This window comes from Blennius ocellaris, assembly GCF_963422515.1.
Source record: "Blennius ocellaris genome assembly, chromosome: 14".
NCBI lineage: Eukaryota > Metazoa > Chordata > Actinopteri > Blenniiformes > Blenniidae > Blennius > Blennius ocellaris.
In genome coordinates this window covers 3,458,909-3,473,519 of record NC_137663.1, presented here as the reverse complement: position 1 = coordinate 3,473,519, position 14,611 = coordinate 3,458,909, and the positions used below count along the sequence as shown (strand labels likewise).

The window sequence follows — 14,611 nt, the reverse complement described above, 5'->3', positions numbered from 1 at the left end:
AGGATGGTCAGGTTCAACACCTCAGCTTGTGCTGTATAAGTGACTGTCTACAGCAGCGGTACTCAATAGGCGGCCTCCGGGCCGCATCCGGCCCGCCAGCCACCTATTTGTGGCCCCCGAACTGTTATTCCTTCAGTACGTGTTTTGGTTGGGTCAACATGTGTATATCGGGACTTGTCTCCATGCCAACCATACATACACAGCCTTCTACTGGGTGGCGCTGCGAGCGCATTTTTAAGTTTCACTTTCGTTTTTGAAGGCGTCCTCATATTGCCACTTTGCCAGAGAAGGAGCCACAGAGGAAAAAACAAAAAAAAGATTGCATGAAAATGGCGTGTTCCAAGTTCTCTGCCAAAAGAAAGGTGGACAGTGAAAATCGCCAATTCAAAGAAGAATGGACTGAAACATGTGCATTCATTCTCCCTCCAACCAGCACAAGACCCATGTGCTTAATATGCCAGGAGACTATCGCTGTGATGAAGATTTCCCATTTGAAACGGCATTATGAGGCAAAGCACACAAATTTTGAAGAAACATATCCTCAAAATTCAGAGGTAAGAACAACAAAAATAAATGCGCTAAAATCATCATATCAAGCTGCAAGCAGGATTCTTGTCACATCTATGACACAACAACAAAAAGCAACAGAAGCCTCACTTAGAGTGGCTTGGATTTTGGGCAAACACAAGAAGCCATTCTCAGATGCAGAAATATTAAGAGAATGCATGACTGAAGTGATGGACACAATGTTTGAAGGCAAACAAAAAGAAGAAATTAAAGCTAAAATTAAGCAAGTCCCCCTCTCAGATTCCACAGCAAGCAGACGTACTGAAGTACTGGCAGGTGATCTAGTTGAGCAGCTGTGTGATGGAATCAAAAATGCAGAGTGCATTTCCCTAGCTGTGGATGAATCCACTGATACCACTGATAATGCACAGTTGATGGTCTTCGTGAGATATTATGATGAGTCAAGAAGGGAGTTTGTTGAAGATGTGTTGGGCATGGTAAACCTCTGTGGACAGACAAGAGGTGAAGACATTTACAAGGCAATACTGCAAATGCTGAATGAAAAAGAAATTGATGTGAAGAAAGTTGTGTCAGTTGCTACTGATGGAGCTCCATCTATGATGGGCAGAGAGAAAGGACTGGTTCACCTGATATCTTCTCACTGCATAATTCACCAGTCCGTCCTTTGTGCAAGTCTTGGGGAAATCTACTCTGAAATCATGGTGACAATGATGAAACTCATAAGCTTCTTGAGAGCATCATCTGCACTGCAGCATCGTTTGCTGCGCTCGTTCCTGACAGAGGTCAATGCTGCCTTTGATGATTTGCTCCTGCACAACAACGTCAGACGGCTGAGCAAAGGCAAGGTCCTGGAGCGTTTGGGGCCATCAGGAATGAACTACAAGTGTTTATGGCAGAGCAAAAGAGTGCTAAAGCAAAACTGTTCACAGACTTCCTGCAAAATCCAGAAAAGATGGAAGCTGTGGCATTTTTGACTGACATAACATCTCACCTGAAGAACCTAAATCTGAAGCTCCAAGGGAAGAACAACACAGTGTGTGACCTGATCTCAGCAGTGCGGGCTTTCCAAAGGAAACTGGAAGTCTTCAAGAGTGACCTACAGGTCGGCTGTTTAACATTTTCTACCACACACATTATCTGGGTTTTACTTCTTTTCTTTTTTTTAAACTTCATGCCCTTTTTTTAATTGATTGTACCTTTTTCATTTTTACCTATAGGAGGAATTGCTTCATTTCCCCAAACTGTTGGAACAGACCAAAGACAAAGCAGCTCATCAGCAACATGTTCAATTTGTGGAGAAGCTGATTGAAAACTTCAAGACACGCTTTGATGACTTCATATTGGGAAAACAAGTCCTTCTTTGCATTGACAATCCATTTTTGGTCAGAAATCTGAGAGAGTTCACTTCAGAAGCACAACAAATCTTTCCATGGGCCACAGCTGCTTCACTGCAAAGTGAGCTAATTGACCTGCAGGAAAACATTGCACTGAAAGAGACTCAGTGTGACGTTATCACCTTCTGGACGAAGATGGTAACTGCAGCTAGTTTCCCTCTGCTGCAGAAGATGGCACTTCACATTCTGACGATGTTCGCATCAACCTACTGCTGCGAATGTGCGTTCTCAACAATGAATGTGGTGAAGAACCAGTACCGCAGTGCACTTACCAATGAACCTGGCCATCACACCATTTGAGCCAAAGTTCCAAAAACTGGCAAAAGACACAAGATGCCATTTCTCCCATTAAGCAGTGTTTCATACTGACAGGAAGGATGTAAAATAGTTTTTCGTTACACTTTGACTCCTTTTTTTTGGTCCCATGACAGGTGTCATTTCTTGTTTTATTCAAATATTTATTTTAATTTAGTCAAAATGGAAATTATATTTTATTTAACTGCAGTTGTTATTGTTTTGAATAAAAAGGACATCTTTTGAATATTTCAGTACAGTACCGACCTCAATAAATGGGCCTTTGAGTCACTGAAATATATCTTTGTGGCCCTTGAAGATTTGTATTTGAGTTCCCCTGGTCTACAGCATAACACAGTTGCAGTCTATGCCTTCCAGAAGGCAGTGATCTATAACTACATCAAGGAGAAACTGCCACAGGTTCACAAGATTATCTACTTCAGTGATGGCTCAGCTGCCCAGTATAAGAACCACAAGAATTTCTCTAACATCTGTCACCACAAAGATGACTTTGGTCTGGCAGCTGAGTGGCACTTCTTTGCCACGAGTCATGGTAAGAACACTTCTGATGGCATTGGAGGCACAGTAAAGAGGCTTGCAGCCAGGGCAAGTCTACAAGCGCCAGTTGATGGACAGATTCTGACAGCTCAGCAGTTGTTTGACTGGTGTGAACAGAACATTCACAATATAAAGTTCTTCTTTGTATCACAAGAAGATGTCGATGCTAACCAGCAACCTCTGCAACAGCGATTTGCATCCGGCAGCACAATACCTGGTACTCGTGATAACCACTGTTTCATCCCTTTGTCAAAGCAGGAACTGAAAGTGAGCAGAGTCTCTGGGGATGAGCAGTACTTTGTGGCAAGGCAAGGAAGTCAGGCCGCTGTCCAGCCAAATGACCTGAAAGTGGGCCAGTATGTTGCGTGTGTCTATGATGGCAAATGGTGGGTAGGAATGATTGAAGAAAAGTCTGAAGAACATGAGGATGTGTTTGTCATATTCATGCATCCAAGTGGACCAGCAGCTTCCTTCAGGTGGCCCAGTAAAGAAGACAGATGCTGGGTGCCTCTCCAGCACATCTTGTGTGTAATCCCAGCTCCAATCACAGGCAGGAGATGAAGGCAGTACAAACTGGATGCTAAAATCAAAGCCAAAATTATAAATGCATTCACACAGTTCAAAGACCAGAATACATGAGTTGTTGCTGCTGAGCAACTGAAAACTGGAGGAATATTTTAATGTTCTTTTATGATGGATCAACCTTACTTTTTGTGCAATAATTATGTATGTATGTGTAATCTTCAAATTTGCAAATAGTGACCGAGCCCTTATTTTGCATCCAAAACTAAGCATGATCCCCTCATGGAAGGAAGATGGCTGATTGTGTGCTTTTAGATAAGGATAGATGAGTTCCTATGCAAAGCCACAGTCCTCTACAACCTGTGCATCATTTCATTCTGGCTTCTTGAAAATCGATCACTTTTTGTGGGGTTCAAAATTCCACATTGAATATCTCCTCAGTTATTGTCTCCAAAAAGTTCCTGTTCATCCCATATGTGCACAAGGTTGTTTAGAATAGGGGCCAAGTGTTCCTAAACCTTAAATTGTTTCATTTCTAGTAAAATTAAGGCCTCAAACCCTACTCGCGAGTAGGATTTTCTTCATTTTAGGCATTTTTGACACGCTGTCATTAAGTTTTGAGAGAAGATATAAAGCTGGGAGTTGTGCTATACCATCACAAACATGAGGCCTCTCTCTGGAGCAAGTTTGGTGCAGCTGTGGGGTCTGTAGGCTGATACAGATGCATTTAAAAACTCAAAAAAAACCTCCGAGGATTTTCTTGACCATTTTAGGGGCAAAATATGATTTCTCTAAAATACTAATACTCAAAAACTATTTGAGCTAAAGCTCTGAAATTTTGTGTGCAATGTGATTTTGTTACTATCTTCCACCACAAATTTGCTCAAGCAAATTGAAGATGGTCATGCAACCCCCATCTGTGAGATCACATGGAATGACCCATCTCTCCTTTCGCCCACCTGGTGGTCGCATCGAGTCATTGCGCTCTCCCTCCACACGCTGCCACTCGCCCCAGTGGTCATTACGTCACCGCCCCGAACCAGATGCCTGCCTCCCTCTGGTGTCCATTTGAGCTCAATACACCCACTCACACTGACCCTCCAAGGTCCACCGCCACCTGGTGGACACTCGTGGTCAGGAGGGGGCATGGCTGTCTACACAAACAACTCCTAGTGCTCGGATACGAAGGTGATTCTGAACGCTTGTTCTCCCCCTGCTGAACAAATGGTGGTCAAATGTAGACCATTTTATTTACCACGTGAACTAACAGCAGTCCCTATCACTGCTGTGTATGTCTCTCCAAAGGCAGATGTAAAGGAGGCCAAGGGAGAACTTTTTGACACAATCAGTCAGTTACAGATGGCATATCCTGACACATTTTACATCATTGCAGGGGATTTTAATACAGCCAACCAAAAGACTGTTCTTCCAAACTTTCACACCAGCATGTAACCTGTGCAACAAGAGGGGAAATCATATTGACCATCTCAACACAAACATCACAAGAGCATACACTGCTGCTCCTTTACCTCATATTGGCAGCTCTGACCACTTAACTGTGATCCTAAGGCTGGCCTATAGGCCCCAGGTGAAATGTATTCCACCTACAGGATAGAAGTTAGGTATAAGCATACAGTTAGGGCCATGATCCCTCTCTCCCCGACAACCTCAATACCTTTTTTTCTAGGTTTGAGATCAACTTTAATAAAACAGCTCACACTCAGGGACAGCCCATTCACAACCAGACACTGCATTTAACAGTAGACAGTGTTAAGAGGGTCTTCACTCAAATAAATCCACAAAAGGCTGCTGGACCTGACAACATCCCAGGCTGTGTGCTTAAAGGTTGTGCTGAGCCACTTAAGGACGTTTTTACAGACATGTTTAATATGTCTCTCAGCCAGGCTAATGTTCCCACCTGTCTATAAAGTTCCACCATTATCCCAGTGCCCAAGAAGCCCAATACATCTTCAATAAACGACTATCATCCTGTAGCCCTGACCCCCATAGCCATGAAATGTTTCGAGCGTCTAGTTATGGCGCACATAAGGTCACGCCTCCCAGCAAACTTGGACCAGCTTCAGTTTGCATACAGAGAGAACTGCTCTCCAGAAGACACCCTCTCCAACAGGTTCTGTCACACCTGGAGCACAGGAACACGTATGCCAGGATACTGCTGCTAGACATCCTTCCTCCACAGTCAAGCCCTGTTTCCACCGCTCCAAAGGCGACCGCTTTTCCGCTCCCCTTCCGTAGGGGTACCAGGACCATGGAACGGGTCTGAGGTTGAGGAGCTGGCTGCTGATTGGTCAGTGATTTACGACACGCCCTCAATATGTTAATGTGCCGGCTGAATCCTCTGCTGTCAGTGTGGTCAGCTGTGCTCTGGTTGTTTTTATTTTCATTTTCTTTTCTTTGCTGCTCAACTTTAGTGTTTGTTGTGAAAGAGTGACTTGAGGCAGGGGGAGACCGGGGGGAGGGACTTTGCACCGCGTTGGAGCTTCCTGTTAGCATAGCGCTGGCCGTGGCGTGGATGTGCGTCCGGGACACCGGAGTCTGGAGCTCTCGTCTCCGGCACTGACCGTGCTCCGACAGCTCCTCTTCCCAGAGGCGGTCAGCGTTCTGTTCAGCCGCGGTCAGTGGCGCTATATCGTGAGGACGGACCGCGGCAGCGATGAAGAGGAGCTCGGAGCTCGGAGCCTCCGTGTTCCGACGCTGAGCTGCCGGACCGCGATCAGCGCCGGAGTGGAGAACCTCCTGCGTTTGAGCAGAAAGCTCAGACTCCCGTGTCTGTGCCTCGGCCAACCGGGGGGAACGCTCCGGCCACTTGCCCCGCACCCGAGCTCTCGAGTGCGGGGCAAGTGGCCCCAAGTCGCCGGCAAGTGGCCGGAGCATTCGCTCTCTCACAAACACGGAAGCGGCTGCAGCTCTCCGCTGCAAAAAATAACAGTGCAAAGTGGAGGATGTAAACAACAACAGAGGATTCACAAGATCTACATCTGACGACTTTCTTTTCTGTTGTAACGTCACATTTCTGTGGCGCTCATAAGCCCCGCCCACTTTTTAAGCTCCTCTCTGCAGTGGAAACGCGAGCCAAAATTTCAGTCGAGGTCTCTATTCCGTACCGCTCCGCTCCGTCCCGGCACTAGTGTGCGGTGGAACCGGGGCTTTAGTGGAGAAGCTGTCACTGCTGGGTCTGGAGTGTGCAGGTGGATTCTGGACTTTTTGACAGAGAGGAATCAGACAGTCAGAGTTGGAAACACAACATCTAAAACACCAACAGTGAGCACAGACTCACCTGAAGGGTGTGTTCTGAGCCCACTATTGTTCACACTGCTAACTCGTGACTGTACTGCCACTCACAACAACAATCATGTCATTAAGTTTGCAGATGACCCCACTGTTGTGGGCCTCATCACTGATAACAATGAGTCAGCATACAGGAAAGAGGTGGAGGTGCTCACAGCCTGGTGCACAAAACACAATCTGGCCCTCAACACCACTGAAACAAAGGAGATGATCGTCGACTTTAGAAGGTCTGAAAAACATCATTCTCCACTCACAATTAAGTCAATTCATTGAGGTTGAGAGGGCAGAGAGCACCGAGTTCCTGGGGATACATCTGTTGGACAAACTGACCACCAGAGACAACACCACGGCTATCATTAAAAAGGCACAACAAGGTCTTCATTTCCTCTGTAAGCTGAAGAAGGTGGACCTCCCCATCCCGGCGTTGACCCTGTTCTACAGAGGGACAATGGAGAGTCTGCTGACAGATGGAATGCTGTCCTGGTTCGGCAGCTGCAAAGCTGAAGAGAAGCAGAGTCTCAGTCAGATCATAAGAACTGCAGAGAAGATCATCGGTGTCCCTTCACCACCACTGCAGGACAACTTCACTAAGCGGTGTATGCGCAGGGCAGACTATATCATGAAAGACTGCTCACATCCCTTCCATCAAATGTTTGAGCTGATACCGTTGGGGAAGAGATACTGCAGCATCAAGTCAACAAAAACTCGAATGCTAAACAGCTTCTGTGGACTCTTTTTAATTAGATGGACTCTTCTTAATTAACTTTAAAAAAAATGTATTTTATATTGCACTAAATTGTTGGGTACGTGTGAAACGTAGTTTCGTTATGTTGCATAAAAATGACCAATAAACTATCTATCTTGCATAATTATGGTTTCATCATTTACACTGTGTATCACAACAAAGCAAAACTTTCACGTGTAAATTCAAAAGTTATTATTGCAATATTTCACTAGTCTGCCACCGCTGTGGAAAATAATTCTAGAGGAAACACAGCAAATGCTCTACCTCCAGCTGATCTCAGGTCTGCAACCCTTAACACCAAACCTATTTGACACCAAATACATTGTTTGACACCAAATACAATCTGAGAGCCACACAACAGGTGAATTATCTGAAATATTGAAAAAGAATCTAAACAAAAAGCTCTGCATATAGAAAATCTGCTTTCATTAATGAAGTCTCTCACAAGTGTCTTTGCCTTTTTAAATGTTTTTTCATACATTGTCCCAGGCTAGCCCTTTTACACATCTTGGCTTGTTTACAGCCGCTCTCTCAATGGTGAGAGTAGTTATAGCTTCACTTGCTTTTTTTTATTACTATCTACCTTTGTTTTCCTTTTTCCAGCTGCAGAGCCACATGTGGCTGCAGAGCTCAGTCCCAGTGTCAAGAGGCGACATGAGGGGGAGACCCCCTTACATGACCTGTTCCGCCCCCTTAGTCAAAATGTAGTATTTTATTTATATATATATATATAGTTTTCAGTCTATGATGTGTTCAAGACAACCCAAAACTCGGAAGAAACTCCACTGACTTAGTGGAACCATAATGAACAGTTTTAGAAATTCAAATTCCGAGTTTTCACAGTGATCCTTGAACCCACCACATGATCATGCACCTGACGTAATGTATCAATCTGCCACAACGAGCAGCCAGGCTGTATATTTTCAGTCACCTCTCACATATCACCGATATCACAATAGATATACAAAAAAGGGTTCATGCCTGTTGATAGTAACTGAATGAAAACTAAAAGCAGTACATCATTTTAGCATGTATTTATTCAATGTGAACAGATTGCAACTGGCCATGTGCCTAGAAATAAAAAACTATTTAAAATGTAAATACTGAAAAAGTGTCAATCGAAGGCACAAAAATATAAACTTGCATAAAAAAAATGTTAGGAAAAACTAATTATATAAAAACTACTAAAACTATTAAATTGTATAATTATCTGTATATTCACTTGTGGCAGTGTGTTATTGTGACTTGTGTCTTATCACGCTTCTATGTGGCTTAGATAAAACTATTAAGCTGCACAAGTTTCCTCATACTATGCATCAATCCCCCCCAACGAGAGGAGAAACACCTGCTCCTCGGCCCTGGGGACGGAGAGCTCCCACTAGCGGGCTCTGTCGGTACTGAGGAGGATTTCATGATATCTCCACCGGCGCACCGCAGTGATCACATTCACCGGCTGCTGCAGCCCCGCACAGCACAACCCCATGACATCACCTGTCACTCCCCGCAAAGTGTTCCCAGTGCAGCCGGGAAACCCTGCGGAGCTCCGGGAGAGTGAGGGGCAGAGATCCCGGGTCTGGGCTCTCTGATCCCCATCAGAGAGCCCAGACCCGGGACTCAGACCGGAGCGGCTCGACACTCAACAGTGACTCCGTCCGCAGCTTTATCAAGTTCCAGGACGAACGTGGGACATAATCAGGCTTTCAAAGTTGAAACACACACATGCAGGGAGCGGGGGGGCCGCGGGCGCCCCGGGGGTGGAGGTGGAGGCGGGCGTGACGGTGCGCTCACCTTGAGCCGATCCTCCGGTGCTGAAGACACTTGCTATCAAAGTGGCCACATACCAAATCATAGTACTGTCACCGACCGCAGAATGACCTCATCATTTCTTAGAGCGCCCAGTCGGTGAGCCTCTTATCGGCCGGGACGGGGCTCGGGAGTGGAGCGGGATCCTGGCTGGAAGCTCACTCCTCCATCTCTCTTCCACTCTTCTCGCGCTCCGCTCACGTCCTCACACGGATCACCTGCGCCAATGGGACCGCGGCGGCTGGGGCCGAGCAGCCAGACGCCGGCCCGCCCCCGCCAGGCGCTTATTGGACGGCGTGGAAGGCCCACTGCCCGCTGATTGGCTGCCTGTGCGACCGCTCAGCTGGCTGGAGTGCTGCGTTCACGACATGTCGTCATGCTCGGAGCTTGGCACATCGTCACAATGTTAGTATAGCTTGAACTATAAACTGAAAAACGGTGTCAAGAGAAGCTTCATATCTTATCTAGTAGAGTCTTTGTTCAATATATACCGATTAAATGGGATTTTGATTCTGAAACAAGTGATGCCTCATAGTGAAATTGTTTTGGGTTCACATAAAGAAAAATGGATGGATGACTTACAGCTTCAATTATAAAGACTAAGTGCAGTTTTGTGCAGTGAATCAAAAATATATAGACATAGTTTAGTTTCACCACACCCATTACAGTTCAAATAGGATTCATGAAGATCGTCATCTGAATGTTGCTGTTAGTCCTCTAACATGCAGGTTTTCTTCTTGTATTGTTGGCTTTAGTTTTCTTTTCTAAAGCCAAGTTGCAGACTTGCTGTGAATGAAAATAACTACAATAAATGTATGCTCTATAAAAGATCTTCACTGAGGAAGATCGACTTCAACTATAGATCAAGTATTATCCTCTTCCTAAAATGTTTCCCTTGAAAACTTTAAGAAAGTCTGATACCATTTGGACAGGGTCCTCTTCTCTCTTTGTAGGAGGTCCAAACTGAGGTTCATTCTGAACAATGTCCCCCCACCCCCACCCCCATTGAGGTCCTGGGGGTCCATCCTGAACAAAGATCCACGTAACTTCGCCCGCCGACACGTTAACGAGCTGCGGGACTCATACAGTAGTGAGCAAAATCAAGATCGTAAAACATCATTAAAGAAACTCAAACAATAATTCAATAACAGTATCCAGACTCCCTGACATGGCAGCGTATCTATTGTTTATGTTAGAAACATAGAAGCATGGAGAAAATGGTGCTGAAACCACCCCTGTGGAACTGTCTGTGGTGCTGAAACCACTCCTCAAGAGCTGTCTGTGGTGCTGAAACCACTCCTCAAGAGCTGTCTGTGGTGCTTAAACCACCCATGTGGAACTGTCTGTGGTGCTGAAACCACTCCTGCAGAGTGTATGTGGTGCTGAAACCACTCCTGCAGAGTGTACGTGGTTCTGAAACCACTCCTGCAGAGTGTATGTGGTGCTGAAACCATTCCTGCAGAGTGTACGTGGTTCTGAAACCACTCCTGCAGAGTGTATGTGGTTCTGAAACCATTCCTGCTGAGTGTATGTGGTTCTGAAACCATTCCTGCAGAGTGTATGTGGTGCTGAAACCATTCCTGCAGAGTGTACGTGGTTCTGAAACCATTCCTGCTGAGTGTATGTGGTTCTGAAACCATTCCTGCAGAGTGTACGTGGTTCTGAAACCACTCCTGCAGAGTGTACGTGGTTCTGAAACCATTCCTGCTGAGTGTATGTGGTTCTGAAACCATTCCTGCAGAGTGTATGTGGTTCTGAAACCATTCCTGCAGAGTGTATGTGGTTCTGAAACCACTCCTGCAGAGTGTATGTGGTGCTGAAACCATTCCTGCAGAGTGTATGTGGTGCTGAAACCATTCCTGCAGAGTGTATGTGGTGCTGAAACCATTCCTGCAGAGTGTACGTGGTTCTGAAACCATTCCTGCAGAGTGTATGTGGTGCTGAAACCATTCCTGCAGAGTTTATGTGGTGCATGTATCCACCGCCGCTTGTGGTATCTCATTGAGATAAGCTCTCCACATAGTCACATTTAGCAACCAAACTGCTCATTTGTGCCGCCGTAATACATTCATGTTGACACCCGAATTTGACTGTGTCTCAACATCCAGTTAAACTCCGGCATTACAGTAATGAGTCTTCCCCGGTGACACCGCTTGCTCCAAGCGTCCCCCGCACATGTGCTTGGCGGATGCCTTGTTTATCTTGTCGCTGAGCAACCGCCGTGTCCCCAGAAATAGCGAGTGAAACACCTCCAGTAGCTGCATGGGTCATCGCAATCTTTCCTTCCGCCTACCTGGTGGTCGCATCGAGTCATTGCAGTCTCCCTCCGTGCGTGGCCTCACGCCCCCAGGGGTCATCATGGTCACCGACCTGAACCAGACACCTGCTTCCCTCTGGCATCCGTTCGAGATCACTACACCCACTCACACTGACCCTCTGAGGTCTACCATCACCTGGTGGACACTTATGGTCATTACATTCTCACACACATACACACACACACACACACACACACACACACACACACACACACACACTCACACACACACACACACACACACACACACACACACACACACACACACACACACTCACACAAACACGCTGTGTTCATTGTTCTGCTGTTTAGTAGATTAGATCTACGTCAAATAGTAAATGTATTTACCTCTACGCAGAGGTTGGATAACTGTTTTCACAGCTGCATCATTTTCCAGCAGTTGGGTCCCGCTCCGTCACTTCCCAAGTGTACATGTCGTTTACATGTGTCCTGCATGTTCGGTCGGAACGTAACTTACTGTGGGTCGGCCTCCGTAAACGTAATTTCCTACGTTTTCGGTCTTACACATCACTTCCTGTATGCCGCTTCTGTGAACGTCACTTCCTCTGCGTTAATTTGCGTCATTTCCAGTAATGCTTTCATCTTGCACTATTTCAAGATGGCGGTGACTGGTAAATGAGTATGGCGGCTCCCGCAACATCGTCATCTTGGCTTTCCCCACTGACATCTCTTGGAATTTCCTCCCGTCCGCTCCAATGTATTTTCTTCCTCACACCCAAAGGTTGAGACATTTGTCTCAAGTCCTCACGGGGAGATGGACATGACACACGAGAAGCTCATTATATGTCCTTCAACTTCTTCTGACACTGACGGTGAAGACATTTTTCAACCGAGTGTCAGGGTTCTCCTACTATAAGCAGTTGTTCGGGACCTGTGTATCACCTTTCCCTCCTGGTTCTGACACAGCCTTTGCCACTTGGTGACAGGTGCTGAGCCTGCATCAGGAGCTCCGTCTCCATGCGAACGCACACAAGCTGCACCTCATCAGGCTGCCATCAGAGACTGCAGCACATCATGTGCCTGGCAACACACGACTCCTTTGATAGGCTGAACCAGTAATATGATATCCCACATGGAAAGAACCTATATGAGGATATATGCACATATATGAAACCTATATGCAGCAAATATGCACATATATGACCATATATATGCGGCATATATGCACATATATGCTACATATATCCACATATATGACAATATATATGCTGCATATATGCACATAAATGCTGCATATATCCACATATATGACAATATATATGCTGCATATATGCACATAAATGCTGCATATATCCACATATATGACAATATATATCCTGCATATATGCACATAAATGCTGCATATATGCACATATATGACAATATATGCTGCATATATGCACATATATGACCATATATATGCTGCATATATGCACATAAATGCTGCATATATCCACATATATGACAATATATATGCTGCATATATGCACATAAATGCTGCATATATGCACATATATGACAATATATGCTGCATATATGCACATATATGACAATATATATGCTGCATATATGCACATAAATGCTGCATATATCCACATATATGACAATATATATGCTGCATATATGCACATAAATGCTGCATATATGCACATCTATGACAATATATGCTGCATATATGCACATATATGACCATATATATGCTGCATATATGCACATAAATGCTGCATATATCCACATATATGACAATATATATGCTGCATATATGCACATAAATGCTGCATATATGCACATATATGACAATATATGCTGCATATATGCACATATATGACCATATATATGCTGCATATATGCACATATATGACAATATATATGCTGCATATATGCATATATATGCCACATACCCACATGGAAAGAACCTATATGAGGATATATGCACATATATGAAACCTATATGCAGCATATATGTGCATATATGCTGCATATATGCACATAAATGACAATATATGCAGCAAATATATTGTCATATATGCTGCATATATGACAATATATTTGCTGCATATATATTCGCATATATATGCAGCATATATGCACAGAAAAAACAACACCGATGTTACATCTGACCTCGGGAAATATGACAATTGAACAAGTAGATCATGCAAAATTGTTGGGAGTAATAGTGGATTCTAAACTGTCGTGGACCAGTCAAATTAATAATGTATTGAAGAAAATGGGGAGGAGTATGGGCATGATTAAATATTCTAGAAAATGTATTCCCAAGTGGTTGACCAAGCGAATAGTTCAATCACTTGTACTTTCGTACTTAGACGATGCATCAGTTGTTTGGTCAAACACAAATGAAAAGAACCTACAGAAGTTGCAAATAGCTCAAAATAAAGCGGCAAGAATTATTTTAGGTTGTCCATATAGAACCAATGTGAGGACAATGCATGAAAGTTTGGCGTGGTTAACAGTTAAATGTAGATTAAAGTACTTCCTAACAACATTTACGAGGAATGTAATTGTTACAAAAACACCCCAAATCATATATAATAAATTGTCATTTTTCTCACATAACCATAATTATGAAACACGTCAGGCCATTGACACAAGGTGTGCTTTACCCGGTTGTAAAACTAACCAAATGCAGCGAGCTGTTTGTTACAGAGCCATGGTTGCCTGGAATGCTTTACCTGGATTTTTGTTGTCAGAGAACAACAAAATATGTTTTCAAAAGAAGTTGAAAGTGTTTCTGTTTACACAATAATGAATTCTGATTGTTAATTTAAACTTGTCAGTAGGTGATAGCAAAATGATAATGTTGCTATCATTATGTGATATGTTTTTTGTTTCACATTGAACTTCCACTGTTTGGTTTGTTGTGTGTGTGTGTGTGTGTGTGTGTGTGTGTGTGTTTATGTTGCTTTTTACGTATTAATTTGTAATGAAATTGAAGGAGACCCCAGGCAGAATAGCTCCTGCAATAAGTCAGAAGCTAATGGGGCTCTCAATAAAATGAAATGAAATGAAATGAAACAGAAATGCTGCATATATGCACATATATGACAATATATATGCTGCATATATATATATGTGTATATACATAGCAGCTGCTCCTCTCTTCCTTCTTTTCCCCCCTTCCCC

The 14,611-nt window shown here is 44.2% G+C and overlaps 1 protein-coding gene across 1 annotated transcript in view; it reads right to left on the bottom strand.

The window, feature by feature from the left end:
* Window positions 1-9,199, bottom strand: part of LOC308139131 (protein turtle homolog B-like) — a gene marked incomplete at both ends in the record, with an annotated part of 219,201 nt that extends 210,002 nt beyond the window's left edge. The window contains one exon of the mRNA XM_080508476.1: window positions 9,139-9,199. Coding sequence (XP_080364602.1) covers window positions 9,139-9,199 — 61 coding nt within the window. The remainder of the gene's footprint in view (window positions 1-9,138) is intronic.
* Between the last annotated feature and the right edge of the window lie 5,412 nt (window positions 9,200-14,611).